The sequence below is a fragment of the Hippocampus zosterae genome, chromosome 7 (assembly GCF_025434085.1).
Source record: "Hippocampus zosterae strain Florida chromosome 7, ASM2543408v3, whole genome shotgun sequence".
Classification (NCBI taxonomy): Eukaryota; Metazoa; Chordata; class Actinopteri; order Syngnathiformes; family Syngnathidae; genus Hippocampus; species Hippocampus zosterae.
The window spans coordinates 3,317,042-3,340,821 of record NC_067457.1 but is presented as its reverse complement, the minus strand read 5'-3'; the positions used below and the strand labels follow the sequence as shown (position 1 = coordinate 3,340,821).

The 23,780-nt window shown below is 53.1% G+C and overlaps 4 protein-coding genes and 2 long non-coding RNA genes across 8 annotated transcripts; 3 read left to right on the top strand and 3 right to left on the bottom strand.

Annotated features, from left to right (window-relative positions):
* Positions 1-1,824: 1,824 nt before the first annotated feature.
* Positions 1,825-3,311, top strand: LOC127604596 (uncharacterized). The gene is made up of 3 exons (XR_007963363.1): positions 1,825-1,978; positions 2,246-2,300; positions 2,378-3,311. It is a non-coding gene; the product is annotated as an uncharacterized LOC127604596 (long non-coding RNA).
* On the bottom strand, positions 2,139-3,174 carry LOC127604597 (uncharacterized). Its single transcript, XR_007963364.1, has 3 exons — positions 3,038-3,174; positions 2,356-2,965; positions 2,139-2,273 (listed from the first exon to the last, which is right to left on the bottom strand). It is a non-coding gene; the product is annotated as an uncharacterized LOC127604597 (long non-coding RNA).
* Positions 3,312-5,650: 2,339 nt separating the features above from the next.
* On the top strand, positions 5,651-10,344 carry a1cf (apobec1 complementation factor). 3 transcript variants are annotated; one of them, XM_052071697.1, is made up of 13 exons: positions 5,651-5,733; positions 6,694-6,842; positions 6,917-7,051; positions 7,165-7,295; positions 7,368-7,606; positions 7,668-7,832; positions 7,897-7,994; positions 8,062-8,217; positions 8,545-8,698; positions 9,243-9,445; positions 9,532-9,668; positions 9,737-9,882; positions 9,970-10,344. In XM_052071697.1, exons 2-13 carry the CDS (start codon positions 6,741-6,743, stop codon positions 10,116-10,118), a joined length of 1,815 nt encoding a protein of 604 aa, XP_051927657.1. In that variant the 5' UTR covers positions 5,651-5,733; positions 6,694-6,740; the 3' UTR covers positions 10,119-10,344. The 3 variants fall into 3 exon arrangements, with proteins under 3 accessions (XP_051927657.1, XP_051927656.1, XP_051927658.1); XM_052071696.1 differs by having other exon boundaries at positions 9,219-9,445; XM_052071698.1 differs by having other exon boundaries at positions 9,219-9,445; positions 9,737-9,892; positions 9,970-10,069.
* Positions 10,345-10,582: 238 nt separating this feature from the next.
* On the bottom strand, positions 10,583-18,972 carry acsf2 (acyl-CoA synthetase family member 2). The gene is made up of 16 exons (XM_052071695.1): positions 18,801-18,972; positions 17,772-17,967; positions 17,150-17,278; positions 17,029-17,082; positions 16,836-16,954; positions 16,604-16,766; positions 16,394-16,489; positions 16,158-16,309; positions 15,985-16,076; positions 15,822-15,898; positions 12,155-12,262; positions 11,913-12,064; positions 11,502-11,643; positions 11,245-11,355; positions 10,867-10,935; positions 10,583-10,730 (listed from the first exon to the last, which is right to left on the bottom strand). Exons 1-16 carry the CDS (start codon positions 18,905-18,907, stop codon positions 10,668-10,670), a joined length of 1,830 nt encoding a protein of 609 aa, XP_051927655.1. The 5' UTR covers positions 18,908-18,972; the 3' UTR covers positions 10,583-10,667.
* chad (chondroadherin) lies at positions 12,497-14,987 on the top strand. The gene is given in 6 exon segments (XM_052071717.1): positions 12,497-12,523; positions 12,526-12,600; positions 12,603-12,635; positions 12,638-13,459; positions 14,375-14,538; positions 14,664-14,987. Coding segments are annotated over 6 exon segments (1,266 nt in total). The 3' UTR covers positions 14,809-14,987.
* Positions 18,973-19,161: 189 nt separating the features above from the next.
* tap2t (transporter associated with antigen processing, subunit type t, teleost specific) lies at positions 19,162-23,768 on the bottom strand. Its single transcript, XM_052071690.1, has 12 exons — positions 23,391-23,768; positions 22,465-22,962; positions 22,148-22,259; positions 21,935-22,065; positions 21,541-21,746; positions 21,263-21,460; positions 21,058-21,186; positions 20,795-20,986; positions 20,560-20,733; positions 20,229-20,388; positions 20,018-20,154; positions 19,162-19,782 (listed from the first exon to the last, which is right to left on the bottom strand). Exons 2-12 carry the CDS (start codon positions 22,952-22,954, stop codon positions 19,588-19,590), a joined length of 2,124 nt encoding a protein of 707 aa, XP_051927650.1. The 5' UTR covers positions 22,955-22,962; positions 23,391-23,768; the 3' UTR covers positions 19,162-19,587.
* Between the last annotated feature and the right edge of the window lie 12 nt (positions 23,769-23,780).

Genomic DNA, 23,780 nt, shown 5'->3' with positions numbered 1-23,780 from the left:
GTGTGGCGAGGCGGCCACGAGTGGATCGCTCAGCCTGATGTGGTGCGTGTGTAGGCACATTTGGAAATGGATGGGTTGAAAGTAAAAGTCTGCCACTTTATGAATCATGACTCAAATCATTAAAAAAAAACTTTTTGGAACACTGTACTTTATTTTTTTCTGCCTGACTAGATTGAAGAGGTGACTGGGCCAAACATGCAGCCGACAGACTCGGAGGACATGTGAGTATTGAGCCCTGTTGTGTGCTTGGAGAGCTGATGTCTGATGACGCGTTGCACCACAAGGTGGAGGTGAGTGCGCCCGCCCGTCTGTCTCTCACTCAACTTAAACTTGTGCTTCGTGTACTGCACAACAGTGTCAACTCCACAAATACCACCCGAGCATCATCAAGCACTTCTGGAATATGTTTTTAAACCTTGAGGTGGACCAAGTTAGTTTAAAGATGTCTATGTATGCATATATATATAATATCTACATACATATGACTAACTTGGCCCACTTCAATGTCATTTAAAAACTTGACCAGAAGAGTGTCATCATGGAGTTGTGGAGTACACGGCACTTAGTTTTTGTCTGAGTGAGAGAAGTCGGATGTGCTCATGTACCCCTTGGTGTGTATGAGATGTCAGTGACCTCATTGACATCTCATGATGACATCGTGAGCATGTGCTGGTCAAGCACATGCTCCCATCTTGGGCCTGTCATCAGTGTTTGTGTGTGTGCAACTTGCACTGGCCCACACAAACGGTGACTGGTAAAATGCTTTCACATTGTCCTGTTTGCTATTCTGTCCAATAAATTGTTGAACTTGAATTTGAGTCTTTGCCTTCCATGACTAAGTCCATCCTCAACTCACTCAAAGTCTTTCATGCTGAGTGCTCACTGCAGCTGAAGACTCAAGTCTTGAGGAGAGAGTTGCACATCAGTCACTTGTATGGCCACAAGTGTAACACTGCTGTCCCGTTAGTCTCCACATGATTCAAAACTCCAAGAATTGAGCTTTTGGGTCATGTGAAACTGACGGGAACAGTGAAAGGACTGTCTGGTGTGACCGAAGTGCAGCTCTCACCTTAAAACTCAAGTGGGACTTAGAAATTTTTCTGCAAAGCTCGCCCAAACCACACCCAATTTGGAATCCACCAATCACGGCGAGGCCCTCATTTGCATAAATTTGCATAACCAATCAGAACACGGAGATTTGCATAGCTCCACCCACTTTCCAGGGCTTGACCAATCAGGTTGCTCCAAATTTGCATGTCCACGCCCCATAAACCACCAGCCAATCAGAGGGGGCCTAATTTGCATATCCACGCCCTCATTTCCACCTATCACAGCATGTTATTGCCATGCTCCGCCCACTTCCATTGCCATCAGCCAATCCTGAGCCGCCATTCCAGCTATGCCACACCCACTTTCCTAAAATTTTGACCCGGGAAAAAAAAATCCAGAAAAATTTTTTGGAAAATTAAAAAAATGTTTTGAAAAAAATTCAAAATTTTTTTGAAAAAATATTTTAAATTTAATTGTTTTAAGTTAGATTTTTGTGATGTGTTTAAGAATGAAGTTGAGAGTTAGTGTTCTTTGTAGTCAAGCTTTATTTCTTTTGAACAGACAAAGCAGAGGAAAAGTTGCAAGTTGGATGGCAGTCTGCTTGTCGCTGGGTGGCGAAGTGGTCGGCTCGTGAGAAGAACATCGGACAGGTGCGTTGATCTGAGAGGAAAAACATCCGTGAGTTACACACAAGTCAATGTCTTGTGCAGACAAAGATGTTGTCGGCCTGAAACTTACCAGCGAGAGAGACAAGTTGTTGGGTCTTTTGTGCAGGATGCCGATCATGTTGACTGCTGCCTGAAGAGGGGGAAAGTAGTCTTCAACCTCTGCGGAGAACATGCTTGTTAAAATTAAATGAGCCTTCTTACCGGCAGATGGTTCAGTCACACTTCGACTCCACCGGCTTCATGTGGATGACAAAGTACAGGTGAGTAGACACCAATTATGATCCAAAATGCATTACCATTTTACCCGAAGCTGCTGCCACACAAGCTCTTCATTTTTCAACTGATTGATCCACTGGAATCTTTTGCTGCAGCACGTGGCCAAGCTGCTACTAGTCCAGTGACTCATCCGAGGTGGTTAAACCTGCCAATGTGACAAACGAGACCCGTCAGGTCCTTTTTCATACCTTTGTACGGCAACGTTGAAAACGGATCAGACACAATCTTGTCGCATTTGTCTCTTTACCCAGCAGGTGGCGGGTGTGACTGGAAGCTGCACTGCATGCAGAATCAAAGAAAAAGCAGGTGAGCGTGCTTGAAAATTCAATGCGCCGTGCTTTTTGGGTGTAGCTTCAGTCACCTGACAGCGTGCATGACATCAGGTGGATCGTGGCGCCGCCTCCAACCAACAGTTCCAGGACTGAGCTTGGAATTACGCGACATCACAACGTGTTACCTGGTTCTTCAGCACCACCTGGTGGATGAGAGCGGGACAAACGCAATGCTGAGTAAATGTCTTGGGGTCACTCTCCCACCCGTTTCCCCCCTGGTGCAACACCCGATTCAAATGATCAGATCATCAGCAAGGTCTTGCGGAAGCCAGACACCGAATCTGATCTTGTGTCTCAGTGTGCGAGAGAGCCAGAAAAGCCACAGGTGCGCCGAACTTAACCAGCTCTCAGGAGCTGGTTGAGTGGGCGGGCCTGTGGTTAAACCAAACTTTTCAAATTTCTGGATTTGACACCTGCGCTCAATTACGAGTACTCGCACTTGCACCGCTTTAAAAGATTTGGTTTCACTTGTGAAGAGAGCAGAGCTGGACGCTTCTTCGACAGCACGCTGGCCTGAAAGACACGGCAACGTTAGCGCTTGACTCTTAAATATTCAAACCGTACAAGCGTATGGCTGAGCACCCCGATATTTGGAAGGCCCAAACGCCACAGGATGGCAGCCATTTTGTCGAGGTGAGCCTGCGTAGACAGAAATGAGAATCGACACTTTTGGGATTTAGTCTGATATGTATTCAAATGAGTCAGTTTTACCTTGTAACAGTCAATTTGGCCATTCTGTAGAAGATGCAAAGCCTGTGGACAGGAAAGAGACATTAGTTTGGCTTGCTCCAAATGGTTCACAATTTGAATTCCACATTGAAACGCACAGCAAGTGTGCCATTTTAGACGCGATTTGTACCTGGGAACAGAAATGACACAATTAGTATGCACAGATGCATATTACTTCTGTTTAATTGTGAATTTAGAAAGGAGTTTTGTCTACTTACCCTCTCGGCGAACGTAGCTTTCCTAGGAAGTTGGGGGAGCGTTTGTTGCACAGTAAGGTAGCGGGACACGTTAATGGCAATGCTCGAGCAAACTTTGCTTTGCATGTTTGCCAGGTGCGAGCACATTTAAAAGTGCTGCGTTCCACTCAATGCGAGTGTTGTAAGAAGTTATTAAAGAGTGAAAAGTCACCTTGTTGGGGTTCTGCGTGATCTTGTGGGCAGAAATGCGGAGCAGGAGCAGCATATGGACCAACGGAGGCTGTCGAAGGTGAGAAAGAATGATTACCAAGTTGTCGCCGTTTAAATGGGACGGGTGTAAAAAAAAACTTAAGACGTTCGGTTTGTCAAACGCGAGCAACTTACCCTCGCTGCGCGCTGTAAAGGAAAAAGAAAATTGCAAAACGTGTTAGTTCAAAAGAACACAATGCCATTTAAACTTGCAGGAGACTTACCGTGGAAGAGTTGAACAGCCTGAAAATGTGAATTATTGTTAAAAGTTAGCAATGACAAGACAAAAAAAGAAAGTTAAAGCGTTCACCTTTCCAAGCCTTGTGGTCGTCTTGCCGCGATTTGGACGTGCAGTCAGTCGTCAGCCTGGAGGGGAAAAAGACCGCTTGTTCAATTAGTCGCAGCTTAAATACGTTTTCGCTAACGACGTCATCACGTTTTTGTTTTTTTAAAAAGCTTTATTTAACAAAGAAGAAGTAAAAAAATAATTGTGAGATACAATTCCGAAAGAAAAATCTCGGTAAATGCTAGCCTGCGGTGGGGCTCGAACTCGCTCTCACCGGACCGCATCGTTTGTCTCTAACCATTAGGCCAACCGTTCTGATGACTTCCGGCATTGAAAGTCGTATTTTACTGTCTTTCTCAATTTTGGAGTGCACAATACTATTGTTAATGCGAATAATTATAACCTCCAAATCATTAAGCTCCAAATGCGAGTTGGTCTAGTGGATAAAGACTATACTTTGGGTTCAGCCTTCTCGTGTTCGAGTCCCCTTTTCTGCTCACCTACATTTATGCACACATGTCGGTGAGCGCGGGGATCGAACCCGTGTCGCCTGAACCGAGAACAAAGTTTTAGACCGCTGGCCCATCACGGTTGAGTTTTTCGGGGAATTTTTTGTCATATTCATACATTGCACCTGAACATGACAGCTGAGAAATAAGTATGACTTCCAAATTATCAATTTCCAAATCCAAGTCGGTCTAGTGGTTAAAGACCATACTATGGGTTCAGCCGTCTCGTGTTTGATTCCACTTTTCTACACACCTACATTTATGCACACATGTAGGTGAGCGCGGGGATCGAACCCGAGTCGCCTGAACCGAGAGCAAAGTTTTAGACCACTGGACCATCACGATTGAGTTTTTCGGCAAACTTAATGGTATATTCGTAGTTCATAACTGAACATGAACGATTGAGTTTCAATTCCAATTTATTACTTTGATGGCGATAAGAGGATAAATTTTACTCTCCTTCTCGACCATTCAATACGAAGTCATCCCTATTCCCATTCTTGCAAGGCACCTTGCCCGTCTCCCTTTTGCTCGAACCTTTTATCAGGACTTCAGCGCACAGGTATTCTATTTATTTATTTTTGTTGTGCGTGTGACTGACTTTAACAAAAAGAACACCAAAGAATTGTTGGTTATTTCAGCTTTATTTGAAGGAACACAAGATGACCAAAAAAAAGACCAGGTATAGTAAGGCATTCTTTGCCGAAAAAAACGACGGCTAAAACGCCTTGCTATACATGGTCGTTTTTTTCGGCTAAAAAAAACGACCATGTGAAAAAACTGCGCGTGAGCTGTGTTGTTGTTTTTATTGAGCATTTGTGAGTAACGATTGAGTTATTAGTTATCCCGTGCATAAAACTGTCTGTGCCTCAAAGTGAGTTGGACAAGAAACACGATTGAAGAGAACCTTCAAAATACGTTAAATAAAATTATTTGGACGTTTGCATTGAAGTGTGACCACAACGTTAGGTACACGCCGGCGCCTTTTCGACTTGGGTGGCACGTTTCTCCAGTAACTCTGTCGGATGAACAATTCTCAAAGGTTTTATGAGGCTGGTGGAATGATCTCAAATTTTGACAGTCCTGTCGTAGACGCCGCATTTGATATCAATACTTTGGCTGGAGGATCGACACTCCGGATCGAAATATCGATGTTTTGGTATCGATCCAGCCATCCTCAGCATGGAGCGAATTTCAGCCTCTCGGAAAGTTCATGTGTGTGTGTGTGTGAGCACACAGATAGCAGCAGGTTAAACATTAATGAACCCTTGTAAAGCTAACACCAAGAAAGTGAACCTTTGGAGTTTGATATGATGCGATCACACACACACACACACAGAATGACACGCTCACACAAACACACACACACACACACACACACAGTGGTCAGAATGACACAGGTCTGAACAGAGGGAGGTGATCTCTGAAATTGCTCAGGTAGGTTTTTGTGTGTGTGGTTTTTTTTCTCTCCGCAAATAGAAAATAAGTGTTAGTTGCAAACGTCAACTTTGAAAATGTCTACATTTGTTTACGCTGAAATTGATGGAATGGATTGAAACGCATCATTTAGTCGGGTGACGGCAAACAGGGGCGGCGAAACAAGTGTGTCTGTAGCGGCAAGGTGCTACCATGCTAAGTCTGCTTTTTCATAAGATAAGATAAGATATCCTTTATTCGTCCCACACTGGGGAAATTTACAGCCTCCAGCAGCAAGAATGTATGTAGAAAGAAGAAAGAGAAAAAAAAACAACAAACATCTTTCAATTAAATGCAATATGAACACAAAATGGATAAATCGCAGTACTATTTACAATTTTCCTTCACATCATTTAATTATTATTATTATTATGATTGTTATTTTTATTCATCAGCCTTCATTATTCATGTGGCCAATTCAAACGTCATCTGGGCTCCGATCGTCATCACAATGATTCAAAAGACAAAAAAATAATAATAATAATAATAATAATTTTACTTACACTTTTTACAGCTAAGCAAATCGTTTTTTTTAAAAAAAAAAAAGATCCACCAGGTCCTCTGGTCCCTTGAAATGCGCAACAGAAATCAAAATTGATGAGAAATAATCAAAATGGTTTAATAATAGCTGACTTTGTCGTAATTTCAAATAAACTCCGAAACAAGCGAGAGAGAACAAGTGACGTGACGCCTCCGCGACAGATGCAACTGATTGGTCATCACATGGTGACGTGACCTCTTCCCTCTCATGACCCTTGACCCAACACACGTCACCTGTATACACACGCACACACACACACAGATGTAAACATACAAAAACAAACAAACACAATACATGCAAAACAAAGCGCACGCGCGCACACACACACACAAGCTAGCTAACCTCATTTTCCCCTCTTACTGCTGGTCTTCGTCCTGCAGTGAGCTTTGCTAATTTCCTTGATTTGTCAAGCTGTCAATCAAACCCAATGGAAACCAATCAGAAGGCAGGAGGAGAGGAACTAGTGGGAGCACAGAAGGAGGCGGGGCTAAGGGCACTGGTGCAGAGGACGGGGTACCGGCTCCAGCAGGTAAAGTGGGTGTGTCCATGGCGAGCGGGGGGCTCCAACCCACGAACATGCTAACGCACGCCAACGTGTGGCAGGAGAATGGCCAGCGGCGATATGGCGGCCCCCCGCCCGGCTGGGACGGGCCGCCGCCAGAAAGAGGAAGCGAAATCTTTGTGGGGAAACTCCCGCGAGATCTCTTTGAGGATGAGCTCGTGCCACTCTGCGAGAAGGTGATGACGGCGCCATCTTACGTGGGGCACAGCGTAGCAAGGCGCGAGTGCGCCCGTACGTCGCGCCAAGGCGCTCTGTCCAGCTAACGTTGGTTTTGATGTTTTCACGGGAGTTCGGTCGGATCTTCGAAGTGAGGATGATGATGGACTTCAACGGCAACAACCGCGGCTACGCTTTCGTCACCTTCGCCAACAAACAGGAAGCCCGAGCGGCCACCAAGCAGCTCAACAACTACGAGATCAGGTGAGCCGCCCCCCACTTGATGCTTGAGGCGTCCGTCGGTCGGGCAACTCACCGGGCTCGCTGGCGTGCCAGGAGCGGGCGCCTGCTGGGCGTGTGCCCCAGTGTGGACAACTGCCGACTGTTCGTGGGCGGCATCCCCAAGAGCAAAATGCGGGAGGAGATCCTGGCCGAGATGCGCAAGGTGACAGAAGGAGCGGTGGACGTCATCGTCTATCCCAGCGCGGCGGACAAATCCAAGAACCGGGGTTTCGCCTTTGTGGAGTACGATAGCCACCGTGCGGCGGCCATGGCGCGACGCAAGCTGTTGCCAGGTAACGCGCCGCCGCCGCCCACTCGGTTGCCGCCGGCGTCACATCCCTCGGCCCACCTCAGGCCGCATCCAGCTGTGGGGTCACGCCATCGCGGTGGACTGGGCCGAGCCGGAGGTGGAAGTGGACGAGGACACCATGGCCTCCGTCAAGATTCTCTACGTCAGGAATCTCATGCTGCACACCAGCGAGGAGAACATTCTCAAGGAGTTCAACGCCATCAAAGCAGGTGGTCGCCGGCGTCGCCTCGCCTCGTGGAGGCGGGCCCTGACCAGGGGCGGCTTTTCCTGCAGGTGCGGTGGAGCGCGTGAAGAAGATCCGAGACTACGCCTTCGTCCACTTCACGCACCGCGACGACGCCGTCAACGCCATGAAGGCCCTCGACGGGAAGGTCGCGCGCGCACGCAGACAACACGCATGCGCGCCCACACGACTCACTCGGGCGTACGCGTGCGCAGGTGTTGGACGGGTCGGCAATGGAGGTGACGCTGGCCAAGCCGGTGGACAAGGACAGCTACGTGCGCTACACGCGAGGGACGGGTGGGCGAGGAGGGCGAGGAGGGCGAGGAAGTTCGCTGCTGCAGGACGACTACGCTGCCCTCACCCTCGGACAGGTGACAAATGTAAATGGGAACTTTGGACAGGGCGGTCGGACGCATCCACCGCACATTTAGAAGCTTGGGGGGTTGGGGTGGGGGGGGGGCAGTCTGGCCTCCTTTTAGGGGCTTGACCTTGGGCTAGTTGACCTTTAGGATGTTTGACTTAAGGGCTATTGGACTTTTGGGCTTTGACATTTGATACATTTTGACTTTTAGCGCGTTGGATCTTTTTAGCCACTTGACTCTGTAGGCACTTGACTTTTGGGCTACACTTTAGCCTGTTTTCACATCCACTGCGTTAAGTTCCAAGCTGCCCCCCCTCCCCCACCTTCTCCTTCTCAGGTGTATGACCCCACAGTGGCATATCTTGGTGCGCCGGTGTTTTACGCCCCGCACGCCTACGCCGCCGCCGCTGCCGCCCCAGCCCACTTCCGCTTCCCGCCCGCCAAAGGTCACGTGGCAGGTCGCGGTGTGATGAGGGCGCCCTCTGTTCGAGGTCAGAGGCCGCCTTTAGGCTTTACATTTACATTGTCAATCAAAGAACAACTACTGGACGTGGGACACACATGCCCGTTGCTACGTGAGATGACTCGATGCTACGCTAACTAGCGACGACGCCCATGATCTGCGTTATGTTAACGTGCCAAGCGACCAAACGTGCTGGCGACAACCAAATTTGGGGGCTGTGCTATGTGAACGTGTTGGTTTTTTTTTTTACACTGACTAATGTGTCATATTATCAAATGAGGCCCTAATATTTTATTTTTTAATCTTAAGGGCATGTCCATTTTTGATTGGCCGTTACATGTGCGATGTTCAAATAGCACGTCGTGCGCAAAGAGCCGGCGGCGGATGGGGAAAGATTCCGGTTGGGCTGATGTTGCGACGTCCAGTAGAAGTTTACAATCAACGGGAATGCTGGGAAGACTGTCTGTCCGTCTGTCTGTCCATGTGTGTGTGTGTGTGTGTGTGTGATTGCGGCTGATTGGAACTGACGCGATTGGTTTCTCCTGTAGAAGTTTACATGAGTATGCCTGTAGGGGCTGCGGGGGTGCGCGGGCTGGGCGGGCGGGGTTACCTTACGTACGCGGCGGGGGGCGTCGGCATCGGCGCCTGCCGTCCAGGCGCCGCCCCCAAGCGGTCCGATGACAAGCTGTACGACCTCCTGCCCGGCATGGAGTTGACGCCCATGACGCCGGCCGCCGTCAGCCTCAAGGCCGCCGCGCTCAAGCCGGCGCCGCAGGTAACGCCGGCCGCACGCCACCCTCGTACACTTCCTGCGTCTCACACACACACACACACACTCACCCAAAGTGTGCATGTGTGCAGGTTCTGGAGGAGTTGTGTGAGAAGAACAGCTGGGGGGCGCCGGTGTACCAACTGCACTCGGCCATCGGACCCGACCAGCGCCAACTCTTCCTCTACAAAGTCACCATCCCCGCCCTGGCCACGCAGAACCCCAACGTGTAAGCGCCATCTCGCCAAAAATATTTCCCCAACGGGATGACGTTGCGTCATGTCCGCCCCCCCGCAGGCTCCCGTTCACCCCGAGCAAGCTGAGCGCCGGCGTGGACGAGGCCAAGGTGCACGCAGCCGAGCACACGCTGCACACCCTGGGGGTGCCCGCGGAGAATGCTAGCCCCACCCCAGACGCTACCTTTGCGGCGGTGGCCTTCCCAGGTATGTGAAGGTCCGTAGCCCGCGCCGTGCGCACGCGCCGGTTCGGCCCCGGCGACAGGAAGTGAAGGTGCGCTTGGTGTCTTCCAGGTTACGCTTTGGCCGGGCCGGCGCCGGGGGGCGTGGCGTCCCCACTGAAGCAGGACGGGGTGGCGGGGGTGGCCGCGTACCCCGCCTACGAGGCCTACCCGGCCTTCGCCGTGGCCACGCGACACGGCGACGCGTACGGCATTTTCTAACCGCCGCTTCGATGGTGAAGGCGCGGGATCGGGAACTGCTTTTGCTTTCTTTCTCCTTACGTTTTGGAAGCCATTTTCATCTGGTCTTTTTTTTTTTTTACTTTCTGTCTATAATCCACATTCCAGGGACGTTTACGACATTTTTTTTTCTTTTGTGAAGAAGCTGATTGGATCGGGGCTCATCTTCACCCTAACAGTATTAAAGCTTTATTTTGATAGGACAGCACATGAGCGACTTCCTGTCTTCTATCCTGACACAAGAGCATCTCACCTCGACGGGTCGAGGACAGGCGGCGACCAACTATGATGGGAGCTAACTCGGGACGTGCGTTCGGTGACAGCCAATAAGTGACTGGGGTCAGGTGACTCGTAATTTTTTTTAGGCGGTGGTGGCAGGTGACTGGATGGGCGATTCTGGATGGGCGTTGGAATCAAGACTGGGGCGACCGTTCAGATGATGGACGTTCCCATTTATTGCTCTTGATGGCAAAGATGCTTGCGAGCCAACAGACTAATGTCCCGTTTCAAAATGGCTGACGTGGGGGCGGATCAGGAGGCCTTGGCGAGTCCCAGACGCTCCTCCATCTCCCGGCGCAGTTCGTGCTTCTGGACCTGAAACAGGGAAGCGGCCGCTCGCTCAGGTGCCGACACCTTGTGTCCTACTTTGCTTTTCTAGCCCCCCCCCCCCTTTCCTCACACGGGTCGTTCCGAAGATCGGTCGCGGTTGTCATGGAGGTGTAAGTCTTACCTTTCCAGTGACGGTGAGTGGAAATCTGCTGACAAACACGACGTAGCGAGGAATCTTGAAGTGAGAAATCTGGACACAGACAAAGACGCGCGACATCACGTCACAACGACCGGACGCCCGATACGCCAGCGACCTAACGCGCTCTAGACAAGCTAGTGACACAAGTTTTGGTTCGGCCAATTTTTTTTCCCCGCTTGAGTCATATTATCTTTCTCCTCTGCGTAGAACAACTACTATGAGCGCCGTACTGACAAGCTGAGAGAGGAGTTGAGATTTTGAATGAATGAATGATTGGACGCTACTCCGGCGGTATTCAGAATACGTAGCGTCAATCCATTTTATGAATGTCGTGCGACGGTACACGCCAGTGAAACTGACCTTCCCTCTGCAGAAAGTCTTGACGTCATCCTCGGTCAGCTCCTCCTCGTCCTTCAATGTAACGCACGCGCAAATCTCCTCGCCCATGCGGGCGTCCGTCACGCCCACCACCTGTCGTGCAGTGGGGGAGCATTTCAATGTTTTGTGTGTCAGAAAATTTCAGGAGAGAGTGCGAAAGCTTTTCAGTTGAGAATGTTTAGTTGGCGCGTGAGAGCTTTTCGGTCGCCTGGAGGTCGACGGCGCGTGCGTGACCTGACCTGCGCTTCTTTGATTTTGGGGTGCGTGTGGAGGAACTGCTCGATCTCGGCAGGGGAAATGTTTTCGCCTCCTCGGATGATGAGGTCCTTGATGCGACCTTCGACGCGACAGTAGCCGAACGCGTCCAAGCTGCCGATGTCTCTGAGCGCACAAACGCACGCGATGAGCACTCAGAGCGCCGGCACACTCGGATGAGAAGCCGTCATCACCCCGGACCGGAACGCTCGCACGGCACTAAAACCTTCTCACACGTACGACTGAACTTTTCAAGCATTTCGCAGTTTTGAGAAGAGCGTGTTGCGTGAGTGCAACACTCTCACGGTCACAACTGAAACGCTCTCACACATGCGCTGCGAAAACGCCGGCCAAACTCGTGAGCGAAGGGTGAATTAAATGTGAGGCCGACTCACCCGGTTTTGTACCAGCCATCATCCCCGATGCACTCGCGGGTCTTTTCCGGGTCGTTCCAGTAGCCCAACATGACGCAGTAGCCTCGGATGAGGATCTCGCCGGAGGAACCCAACGGAACCTGCTGCCCGCTGGACGGGTGCACAATTTTGGCCTGCGGACAATGCACGCCACCTCTAGCTTCACTCGCACCTTTCCAGTCACGTTTGCTTCACCCGGGGCGGGGGGGGGGGGGGGGGGGCACCTCCGTGTGGTCCATGATGTATCCGACCGTCTGCGACTTCCTCTCCATGTTGTCCAACGGCGAGCCGCAAAAGGTGACGGGGCTGTTCTCCGTGGTGCCGTATCCGATCTGTCAATCACAGGTCACGTGTTAGCGAGTGGCTAATTAGCCGCGCGGACCCCTTGGCAAAAGCTTTCGGCGGACACATCAGAGAGGCGGCGGCGTTCCCGACGACGTGGGAGAAGTGTCGAGTGAGCGGCACATTCCTTACGCAAGCGTTTCGTTTTCCAGAAGGAATGTTCGGAACACGCGCGGGCCAGAAAAGCTCAAAAGCTTAGCCGGCAACACACAAACTTCCTCCTCATGCGGATGGCGGACTATTTTTTTTTTCCCTCTTTCCCTGGCGGCACCCGCTCAATGGGGGCGAGTGTTCTGCCGAGCGGGTCTCCCCCCCCCGCCCCTCCCAAAAGGCGGGTGGTCGCCGCCCACCCGCCTTTTGACGGCGCCCCCGAGCGTCGGGCCGCTCAGTGCGCGCGAGGCGAGGACGACATGCGGCGCGTGAGCTGCCTGCTGCTGCTGCTGGCGAGCGCGCTGATGGCCGGGGGGGCGCCCGGCCGGTGCCCGACCCCCTGCCACTGCCACGGCGACCTGCAGCACGTCATCTGCGACGGCGTGGGCCTGAAGGAGATCCCGCGGGTGTCGGCGTCCACGCGGCTGCTCAACCTGCAGAGGAACCCGCTGGGCGGCGTTCCGGCCGCCGCCTTCGCCGACAGCGGCGGCCTGGTGTCGCTGCACATGCAGCACTGCCAGTTGCGCCACATCGCCGCCAACGCCTTCAAGGGCCTGAGCCAGCTGGTGTACCTGTACCTGTCGCACAACCACATCACCAGCATCCAGCCCGACGCCTTCCGAGACCTGAGCCGGCTCACCTATCTCCACCTGGACCACAACCGCATCGGCGAGCTGGCCAAAGGCATCTTCTCGCCTCTGGTCAACCTCTTTGTGCTGCGGCTGGACGACAACAAGCTGCGCCAGCTCCGTCCGGGCACCTTCGCCGGCGCCAAGGACCTGCGCTGGTTGCACTTGAGCGGCAACCAATTGAGCGCGCTCCACGCCGGGTCCCTGGAGGACGTGGAGAACCTGGCCGCGCTGCACCTGGACCGGAACAAGCTGGCCGTCTACCCCGCCGCCGCCATGAGCAAGCTACGTGTGGTGGAGGAGCTAGCGCTGGGCGAGAACCCCATGAAGAGCATCCCCGAACGCGCTTTCAGCAGCTTTGGCCGCTACATGGAGAAGCTGCAGATGGACCGCATGGGCCTGGAGAAGGTCAGTGGTAGGGGCGGGGCGGTGTGGAGGCGGGGAGGGGGGTCCTGAGCCTCACTGGACGGAAAAATTGAGCCACAACTGGCGCCACGCTTGCGCGTTTTGCTACAGTGGAACTTTGTGAAGCTTGAAAATGTGTCGTTGGAAAAAAAAACATCCCCGCTGTCAACCAAAATAAAATCTCCAACGTGACCATCACGTGGCCGAGACCTGCAAAACGCCTTATCGGACGCCCGCTAATTAGCTTCGGTGACCTCCGATGACCCGACACTTGGGGCGCCATTTTAGCAAGCGCAAGTTCAAAGTGCGAACGAGGACGAGTCGAGCCTAAGCGGCGAAAAATGCCGCCGGCGCAAAGCCGCAAAACAGGAAGTGGACGCTTACGTAACGATTGTTAGCTTGGCGAGTCGGGTAAACAGAGCGCGTTTGTATGTGTAGCCTGCGCACAGACGCCTCTTTGCGCGTCTCCCAAATGGATCGTCTGCGGCAGGAGGGGGGGGGGGCGTGGTTCCGGGTATGCGGAGTGTGTGTGGGGTGGGGGGGGGGGTGTTGTTGTCCCCCCCCCCACCCCCACCCTCCCCAAGTGGAAATTTCCAACGAGTAGCTGTCGCACCTGCACGAAGCTTTTAGCGTCCGTCCGTCCGTGCGCGCGGATGTTGACACAAGATGAGAGGAGCCTTTCAGGCAGTCGGCGGGCTTCCCACGCCCGCCGAGACCCGCGACGCCCTCCTCCAGGCTTTTGCGAAAGCCCCTTTCAGCACGAGCGCTTTAGCGGGGAGCTCCGTGTACTCGTGCGCTTCGAGTAGAACGAGCGCGCCGCCCTCACGTTAGCCTCACGCCGATAAAAATCATTTGATGAGGTCACAAGTGGCACACGCCATTTTCGACCTTTTCGATTCGTCTGTGGTGGCGTTTCAGATGTCGGAGGAGGCGTTCGCCGGCGTGACGGCGCTGACCTCGCTGGACGTCGGCAACAACAAACTGCGCTGGCTTCCCAAGAGTCTGGACTTGTCTCGAGTGACCAATCTGACCGTGGCCAACAATCCTTGGAGCTGCACCTGCCAGCTGGCGCCGCTGCGCAGGTAAAACCGCAAATCTTTGCGGCGTTTTCTCAATCAAACACAACGCTTCCTAAATGCTCCGAAAAAACACGAGACGTTCACAATTTCAAAAGTGGATAAGATGAAATCAACACGTGTGGCCGCAGGTGGATGGACGGCAACAGCCGCAAGCGAACGGACGCCGCGTGCGCCTCGCCGCCGGCGCAGAGAGGCAAGCAGGTCCGAGACAGCGCCGCCTTCGCCGCCTGCCGGCTCAAGCCCAAAAGAAACAAGATGGCCGCACGCCACTGAAGGGGCGAGTGGCGGAAAGGGGAATTGTGGGGATTGTCGTGGGGGTTGGGGGGGGGAGTTGCATGACTCCACCCCCAGTCACGCTTCAGTCGCCAATTTCCTCAGCCGCAGAAGGTCGCACATCACGCCGACATATGCAAAGATCTGCTTTTACTTTGCGAAACAATCATCGAGATTTTTTTTTTCAGAACGGCTGCATTTTGCTGCTTGGTTCAAATTCCGCAACGACAATATTGATCACAATGCCGGTGTTAGACTCGCGAGGGCACATAGAACTTATTATTGTCAAGAAAATGTTTGTTTTGACTTCCCCTTGCAAAATCGTGGTTGGTTGCAGGCAGCCCTCGTCCAGACAAGAAAGTCATTGAGACTGCTTGGGCGCCCGCTTGATGGCAACGTGTTCATGAGTCGGCATAATTAGGACGGAGATCGCCTGCCAAGTGGCCCAATTGCGCAAGTCGACGTGACGTCTGCTTAATCGGATCATGACTTGACTGCACCAGCTTGAAATTTAGTGGGATGATGGGGGGGAAATCGCACGTGACCTCCTCCTGCCAACTTGCCGGCAGACAAATTAATCCCCCCCCCACCCCGGTACGAACATTTCCCAGCGGGCCCAGTCGACAATTAACACATGCAACACCCCGTCGCTCGCCGCCAGCTTGTTTGCTCACGCTAACACCTTCCCGATCGTCCCGCCTGAGCTTCACGTTTGTGCTCGATGCCTCAATAAAAGAAAACGTTTCACCACCTTTGCCCATTTTTGGTCATTACCGCTGCCGGAGCACATATCCCCACACCCCTGACCGCAAAAGTTTGACAAGGACAACAACTTGAAATTGATTCAGCAATTGATGTCATTTGTCTCCCTCTAGTGGACAAATGACAAATTGCATGCACTAACTTTATATCGAACACAAGTGGATGAAGCAATGAAATAATGCATGAGAAGTCCAAAAAAGGGGGTGCAAGTGGACACATGCACTCCCTGACTCCCTCCTTGCCTCACTCACCATGATTTCCTTGATACCCAAGGTGGAGATGACGCTCTTGACCAGCTCAGGAGGGCACGGCGAGCCCGCGATGATGCCTGCGCACACCCGCAAAGGCCTCATCATTTGTTTTTTTTTGCGCAGCCGAATGAATTACCGCACCGGATGTCGGTCTGCTGCTTACCTGCGACCACAGACGATAGGTCGTATGTGTCCACGTCGGGCTGACTGGTCATGTCCACGTACATGGTGGGCGTCCCGTACACAAATGTACACCTGAAAGATAAAAAGGACGTTGTGATGCTAATCCGTGCCGGACAAACAAGCGACTGGTCACAAGGGTGCAGTCGGTCTTACTTCTCGTTCTGCATGGCGTCCAGGTTGTCTTTGCCGCTGTACCAGGGCGAAGGGAAAACCAGCGAGATGCCGTGGACGGCCATACAGACGCCGCCCCCCACGGAGCCAAAGCAGTGGTAGAGTGGCACGGGGAGGCAGACGCGCGTGGCGGGCTGCGGCCGACAAAGCGCGGCGAGGTCAGCCGAGGGAGCGGCAGAGCGGGCGTCAGCGTTATTTGCCGCTTGGCGGCGTCTCACCCGCCAGTGGAAGCCGACGCGCATGCCCACGAAGAAAGCGTTGTTCAGAACGTTGCAATGCGTCAGCGTGGCGCCTTTGGGACGTCCCGTCGTTCCCTGCCGACAAACCGGCGCTCAACCTTAGCTCATCATCATTCATTCACGACAAAACTCCGAAACGAAAATGTTCAAATCATTTTTGTCAACGTAATCAAAAGGAACGCGCGTTACCGAGGTGAACAGGATGTTGACGGGGTCATCGCAGGACAATTTATTCCGCAGCTCGTGCAGCTGACGCTGGAAGCGACCGTCGCCCGCCTGCATCACCTCGTCCAAGTGGAAGGTTCCGGCATGGCGGCCGTCCAGGACGATCACGCAGCGCAGCTCGGGAAGTCTGCCGAGAGGTAGGAGTCAAGCGCCGTCATCGCTCGCGAGGTCCCGGGGATGTCCCGATCGCTCGTACCGGCTGCTGCGAATGTCCCCGGGGGGCGACGTCGCCATCTCCGGGCACAGAAGCCGCAGCATGTCGCAGTACTTTTGGGTCTTGAACGCCTCCGGACACACCACTGCTTTGCAGCCCACCTGCGCGCACCCCCAAAGTAAATGCAGACACGCGCAAACACAGATGACGCGTTTCCCGCCGCGGCGCGGCTCACCTTTCGGAGGGCAAACTCGGCCTCCTCCAGTTGATAGGCCGGGTTGAGCGCCACCTACATGACGGAGAGGAAACGTCGAGCGAGATGAACGTGGCGAGGCGGCGACGCGGCCGACACCCACCATGATGATTCCCGCCTTGGCCGAGGCGAACTGCATCAGGAGCCACTCGTACGTGTTGGGCCCCCACATGCCCAAACGCTCCCCGGGACGAAGGCCCACAGCCAGCAACCCTGCGGCGGCGCGCTCCACCTACACGTGCGGCGAGAAACAGCAGGAGCCACAGAACTCACAACTGCCAAACTTGTTCAATAAAGGTTTAAAAAAAAAACTCACAAGTGCCAAGAACTAAGGACATGCTAGCTCCTCAAACGAGCCCGCCGCCGTGACGTCACAAACAAGCGCCGCACATGTGCAAACATGAAAACGCACACGCATGCTAGCACACGCATGCTAGCACGTCACAACAAAAACAAACAAAATGGCGTTGAAAACTTATCTGCCAAGATGCGAAAGCTGTCAGCCGCGGGAGTCCAAAGGAAATTCCAAAAAAATCAATTAAAAAAAACAAACAAACACGCCCATGACATTGTAAAATATCGCCATATTATTTTGCCATTTAACTTGCGATGTTTTCCTGTTATTATTTTCGACTCTTTTGAGCTTCCGTAGTCAAGATGCGCTCGAAAACAGCTGCCAGTCGACTCGTGGGGGGGCGGGCACACGCACTCACTCACTCACTCACGTCTTGGTGGAAGCTGGCGAAGGTCTTGCGCACGCCGTCCCGCACGAAGACGGCCGCCTCCCGATCGGGCCAGGCGTCGGCCGCCCGGGCCAGCGTGTCGCCCACGGTGGCGTTGAGCAGCGAGTAGGACGAGGTTCCGTGTGCGTAGCTGGTCGTCAGCGTGGGCACGATTGGCGGCGCCTCCACGTGCACGCCGCTGCAAAAACGCAACAGCCACAAAGTTCTGCATGTTTACGCACGACTTGTGGGTGGTCCAGATACAAGGACCAGAGCCAAAACCCGCCTTTCGCATACGCCCCATTGAATGTATGTTTCCTCAAAACTCTGGATTCAGAAAATTCAGGACCCCCCCGCCGCTCACCCCCCGCGGAAAAAACAATAAATGGCAAATACTTGGCGCCGTGCTGTTGATGCCGGTGCTGACATTTCAGGCTCTGCAGCTTTTTTTTGTTGTTGTTTTTCTTTTGTATCGCAGCTGAAACGGAGAGAGTCCGACTACGCCCTGGCCTGCATGTCGCCAGTCAACGGCGTGCAGCATAAAGACAAAAACTGGACTGGTCTCGTGACAATTGACAGGTCGCCAGTCCATTTCGGGGGTCCGCGTAGACAAAAACGGACAGGTCGCGGTCAGTGTCACACGTGGACAAAGAATGGAATGGTCGCCCGCTGGTAGCTTTTAGACTGAAAACAGGAAACAGACAAGCTGCACACGTGACCACCACCCGCTCTCTCTATCCTCATAACCCGATCTAAGATATGAAGTCCGAATTCCACACGCGCTCAACACAAGGAGGGGCCATGTACGGGTTGCAGGGGGTGCTTCGTTTTCTGCCTCTTTTTCAATTGCATTCCTTTAAAAAGGTCCCTTTTAATGGTGGGGGCGACACTCTTGTCTCGTGAATGGTCACTTGTGACGTAAGTGTGACGCGTTGTGAGGTCGAGGGGAGCGCGGGTGTGCAACACGTTCGAACGTCGACTTGGGAAGCTCCCAAAAAAAAAAATTTTTTTAAAGTTTAAAGTGCAACTCACCGGCTGGTGACAGAAAGCCCCCACGCGCGTGCGTGTGAAGTTTTCCCCGCGCGTAAAGCGGCGGAATTGCCGAGGATAAAGATCCGGGACACGATGTGACTGATCATGTTGGCTGCCTGCAGGGAACAGAGACAGAAACAGAGATTGTGTGTGTGGGGGGGGGGGAAGAAAAGGAAAAACCGAAAGACAGAGAGGCAAGACATCCGGTGTTACACTCGTCGCGGCCTGCAGATGGCGCACTGGGGTCGTTTTGTGGGGATCGGATCACGTGAGGATTTCTCTGCTCCAAATCCCCACCCCCCGCCCCCCAGTTATGCGACGCACTCATTTCACCAATGTCGTGAGAAAAAAAAATAATCCGTTTCAAAAGGAATTTGGCCCGTTTGTCGATCCTTGGCACACGGGTTCTTTTATTTCTCGAAAAGTGGAATCAAGAGCCGACGCCATGACATCTTTTCTTCTCTGTCTTCAAACATCACAACTCAGTACAAATTGATTCTGCCCTCGATAGTTTTAGACATCGATGAGGGTGCGCTTGAAGAAATAAAAACTAATAATAGAGGCAGTGTGCAAAAAAATGGCGGGCAGCTGCGCCCCGTGTAAAACAATTGCAATAACACAATGTCCGGTTTGATCCGGGGGTCGTCATAAAAGTTGGTATGTGTGAGGAGGCAGACAACTAATTCCCAAGTCCTTCATCCAGTAGAGCCGTTGGAAAGTTGGAAAGCCCAATTTTCCCTCACGCGCTCCGCGACTGGCCGGCTGCGATCGCGACTTGACAGATGGGTCACGGTCGCTGGTCGGAGAGCTCCTGCCTGAGTCTCTGGTAGCGCCCCCCCATGGCCATCAGGTGCGCGTGCGTCCCCTCCTCCGTCACGACGCCGTTTTCCATGAAGATGACGCGGTCGGCTCGTTCCGCGCTGCGCAGGCGGTGCGCCACCATCAGGACAGTGCATCCGCAACGGACCACCTCCTCCAGGACCTGCAGGACACACACACACACACACATACACACAAAGCCTTTTTTAACAGTTAAAAAAAAAAACTAAAACCTACACTAAAACTAATTAAAAGTTGTACCCCAGACATCCTAGTCTGCGTATCCCCGTACCACGTGTCCGTGTTTCACGTATCCTAGCTAAGGTAAGCTTGTCGTAAGCTACGTGCGCTAGCTCTAAGTGTTGTGGTTGCGTGTCGTGCGTCGCGGTGCCACTGACGGCGTGTTGCGTGTGGGCGTCCATCTGGCTGGTGGCCTCGTCCAGGAGGAGGACCCGAGGTTGGCGCACCAGGGCCCGCAGCAGCGCCACGCTCTGCTTGTCGCCCTCCGACAGATGCGCGCCGCCCTCGCCCACGTCTGCGCACCACAAGAACAGTCTGCGGTCACCTTTGTCTCCTTAGAGGTGGGGGGGTGGGGTGGGGGGGGCATACCTGCGTCGTAGTCGGCCTCCATCTTGGCCAAGAGCCGGTCCCCTTTGATCTTGGCGCACACCTCTCGCACCCGCCGGAAGTCGCAGTCCTCCAGGCCGTACTCCACGTTGTAGCGTAGCGAGCCGCGCATGAGAACCGGATTCTGGGGAACCGAAACCACCTGCGGAAAGGGCGCGACCATGACACAAGCATCCGTTTGCTGTCGCAGCGGGTCCTCATCTGGGGGGGGGGGGGGCGCCCCTATCCCGGGTGACTTTGGCAGAATTCAACGCTCCGCATTGAAGACCACTTGTAACGTCGCTAATGGGGCATCGTTTCACGTTTCATTCACCTTACGATGCAGGTAGGCGTTGTCATAGGCGTGCAGCGGCCGGCCGTCCAGCAGGACGGACCCCCTCTGAGGGTCGTACAGTCGCTTGAGGAGTCCCACACAGGAAGTCTTCCCGCCACCCGACGGGCCCACCAGGGCGGTCACCTTTCCCGCCTCCAGCGCCATGGACACGTCCTGAGCGCATTTTGGTCCGTGAGCCGGCCAATCGGCAACACTCGCGGGGCCGCGGGCTTACCTTCAGCGCCGGTTCGTCCCCCGCTGCGGACGGGTAGCCAAAGGTGACATTCTGGAACACCATCTCGCCCCGCAGCGCATCAGGCGCCAGGTGGCCGTCGGTTCGGCGTTTGGGCGAGCGGTCCAGGTAGCTGAAGACTTTGGAGATGATGCCCAACGTGGCCAACGTGTCGCCGCAGCACACGAAGATCTCCTGATGGAGCAAAACAGCAAATTCATTTTAAAAAAAAAGCGCACCGCTGATGGCAAATGTTCATGACTCACCTTGAGGTTGCGTGACATGGGCTTCCGGTACAAGAGGAACGTCAGGAGGGTCCCGCCGCTCAGCTGCCCGCCGGACACCAGCGAGCGAGCCGCCAGCAGCATCACCATCTTTGTCGCCAAACCGCCCAACTGACAGATGAAAGGAATGAGAATGACCTTTGGGACGGGAGGTCGCCAGCCAAAGCGAAGCGCGGGAATGCCTCACCCTCCGCAAGAGGGTGAAGAAGGCTTTGCGTCGCACGGCTCGTATTTTGATCTCTTGAAAGCGTCGGAGTTCTCCGTGGAATCTTTGGACTTCGTCCGATTGGCCGCGGAAGCTTCGGACTGTGTGGATTCCGCCCAGCGACTGATGACAGAGCTCTTTGAGGCGAGCCAGGCTGTCCTGCTTCTGCTCCTTCAATTCCTGTCAGGGTTTTCCCTCATCGATCAACGCCTAACATTTTCTCATCAGGTTTTTTTTTTTCCTCATGACTTTTCGCTGACCTTGTGGTAACGGATTTGTTGTCTCTGCAGCGCGGCCAAGACCGGGATCTCGACGCACGCCAGCGCCGTGAGCGGACGCGACTGATACAACATGACCGCCAGCATCAGGAGGGTCTTGATCGAGCTGCGCAGCACGGCATTGAAGTTCAGCGCCACCGTCAGGCCCAGCTGGTTCACGTCCGATTGCAGGCGGGAACAAAGAGTTGCTGTCACCCAAAATAAATCAATAAAAAATAAAATCATCCGGAATTGACTGGCAACCAGTTGAGGGTGTACCCCGCCGACTGGCCACGCCCACGAGCCTCATTAAGGAAAAGCCGATTAGAAAATGGATGGGCGGATGGAAAAACATACTCCAAAAAAGCCGTGACGCAGCACTTCATATCATGCTCACCTGGTTGGTTCTCCTGGAAGAAGAGCACTTCCTGGGACAGCACCGTGCGGAACACCGCCATCCTCAGACGCTTATTGAGTCGAGCATGCATGATCATGAAGGATCCAGACCTCAGGCCAGAGAAAATGCAGCTGCGGGCAAGCGGGAGGGACGTTCCGTTGGGTCAGCTTGTTACTGAGCCGGCGACTTTGTTGCCTGTTGAGGGCGCTATACCTGCCCACAGAGAAGCACACCAGGATTCCCAGCGTAGCGTAGAAGCCGTCGAGCGCTCCGCCTCGCAACATGTCCAGTACCGTGCCCTGGAACAGCGGGATCAACGTGTCACCTGTCCACAAACAACAACACCATTTAGGAAGGGCAAGTGACGCAATGAGAAAAGTTATTTTGACGCGTCCGCTTTACATACTTGTCCGATTTTCATCCCGGACAAACTTAGCAGTGGATATTTCGAAGAAGGGCTTCCCAAAGTATCATGTATGTATGAGAACGGTGCAATAAATGTTGATGGATACGCGAATCGTGAAACTCACAGGCTACGGTGAGGACGATAAAGCCGCAACCCGCAGTCAGCAAGAGGAAGTCGGGTCTGAATTGCTGAAGCAGCCTGGCGAGCAGACGGCGAGTGTCCGGCGCTACCTTGCCCTCTTCCGTCAACCCGCCACCACCGCCGAAGGCCGTTTCCCAAAAGAGGCAACTCAACGCCGAGCACAGCGACACCTGAAGCTGATCGGACAACCCCGGGGGAGCGACAGGTTCCCCCCGGAGCTCGCTGCCGCATCGGAGTAAGCGGGGCAGGAGAACGAGCAGTGCGCCGAGCCCGCGTAATATCACCCGCTGCTTCTTGGGGGCCACTGCACGCGTCATGACGTCAAGGAGCGCCCACTTGAGGGCCGCGCCGGCCCATTGCTCGGCCACGCCGGCCCCGCGGCCGAGCATCGGCAGCAGGCCGCTCCACAAGGTCCACGTGAGAGACGCGTCCGCCAACAGCAGCAGGAAACCGGGAAGGATGACTGACGGCATCGTGCAGCCTGCAAGACAGACAGCCACTCAAACATCCGCTTAATAATGCATCAATAGGTTACTTTGAAATGCAGATGAGCAATGATGCCGTGGAGAGGCTTATTTTATTCTGTTAAATGTCGGGCAGTTAAAATATTATTTTTTTTAATAGAAATCATTTTAAGTGGGCGTTAATGCAAGTTCAATCTGGGAGAAAAAAACATAATGGTGGGGGCGGGGCGGGGGAAACAACAAAGAGCAAACTGTCTTGAATATTTCACTTTTTTTCTACTGGCGAAGGGGAAAACGACGAAGATCAGAAATAGGATTCCTGGAATATAAAAAAAAAACAAACTCAGAATGACAAACTTGAAAAGATCCTTATCGATGAGAGTTATGCTATCAACACAATCGGCATTTCGTATCATAAATGCCACAAAACAAGTTTAAGACTCACCCTTCCAAACACGGAGACAAACGTCGAGAACCTTCCCTGTTCAATTTACTTTCACTTTCGCCGCCAACGACCTTTACTCCGTATTTTTTTTCTCCTTTCTTATCGCTGGCTAATATTTGCAAACTCGAGCACACTGTCATTTTGTTTTGCTGATTAATATTCGCATGTTGTAGATTTCATTTTGGCCGTATCAAAAATATTTGAACGAACGAAAGGAAAGCGAAAGTCACCGGGCGGAAGTGGAAACAACAAGTTAGCGGAAGTGGTTGCTCCAGGTTAAGTGGGCGTTTCCGGCAACAACTTAAAACTCGAATTGATGATTTGACAACTAAGAATCGTCATTTCAAATTGATTTAACCCAGAAAGATGTCATATTCAAAAGCACGGAGA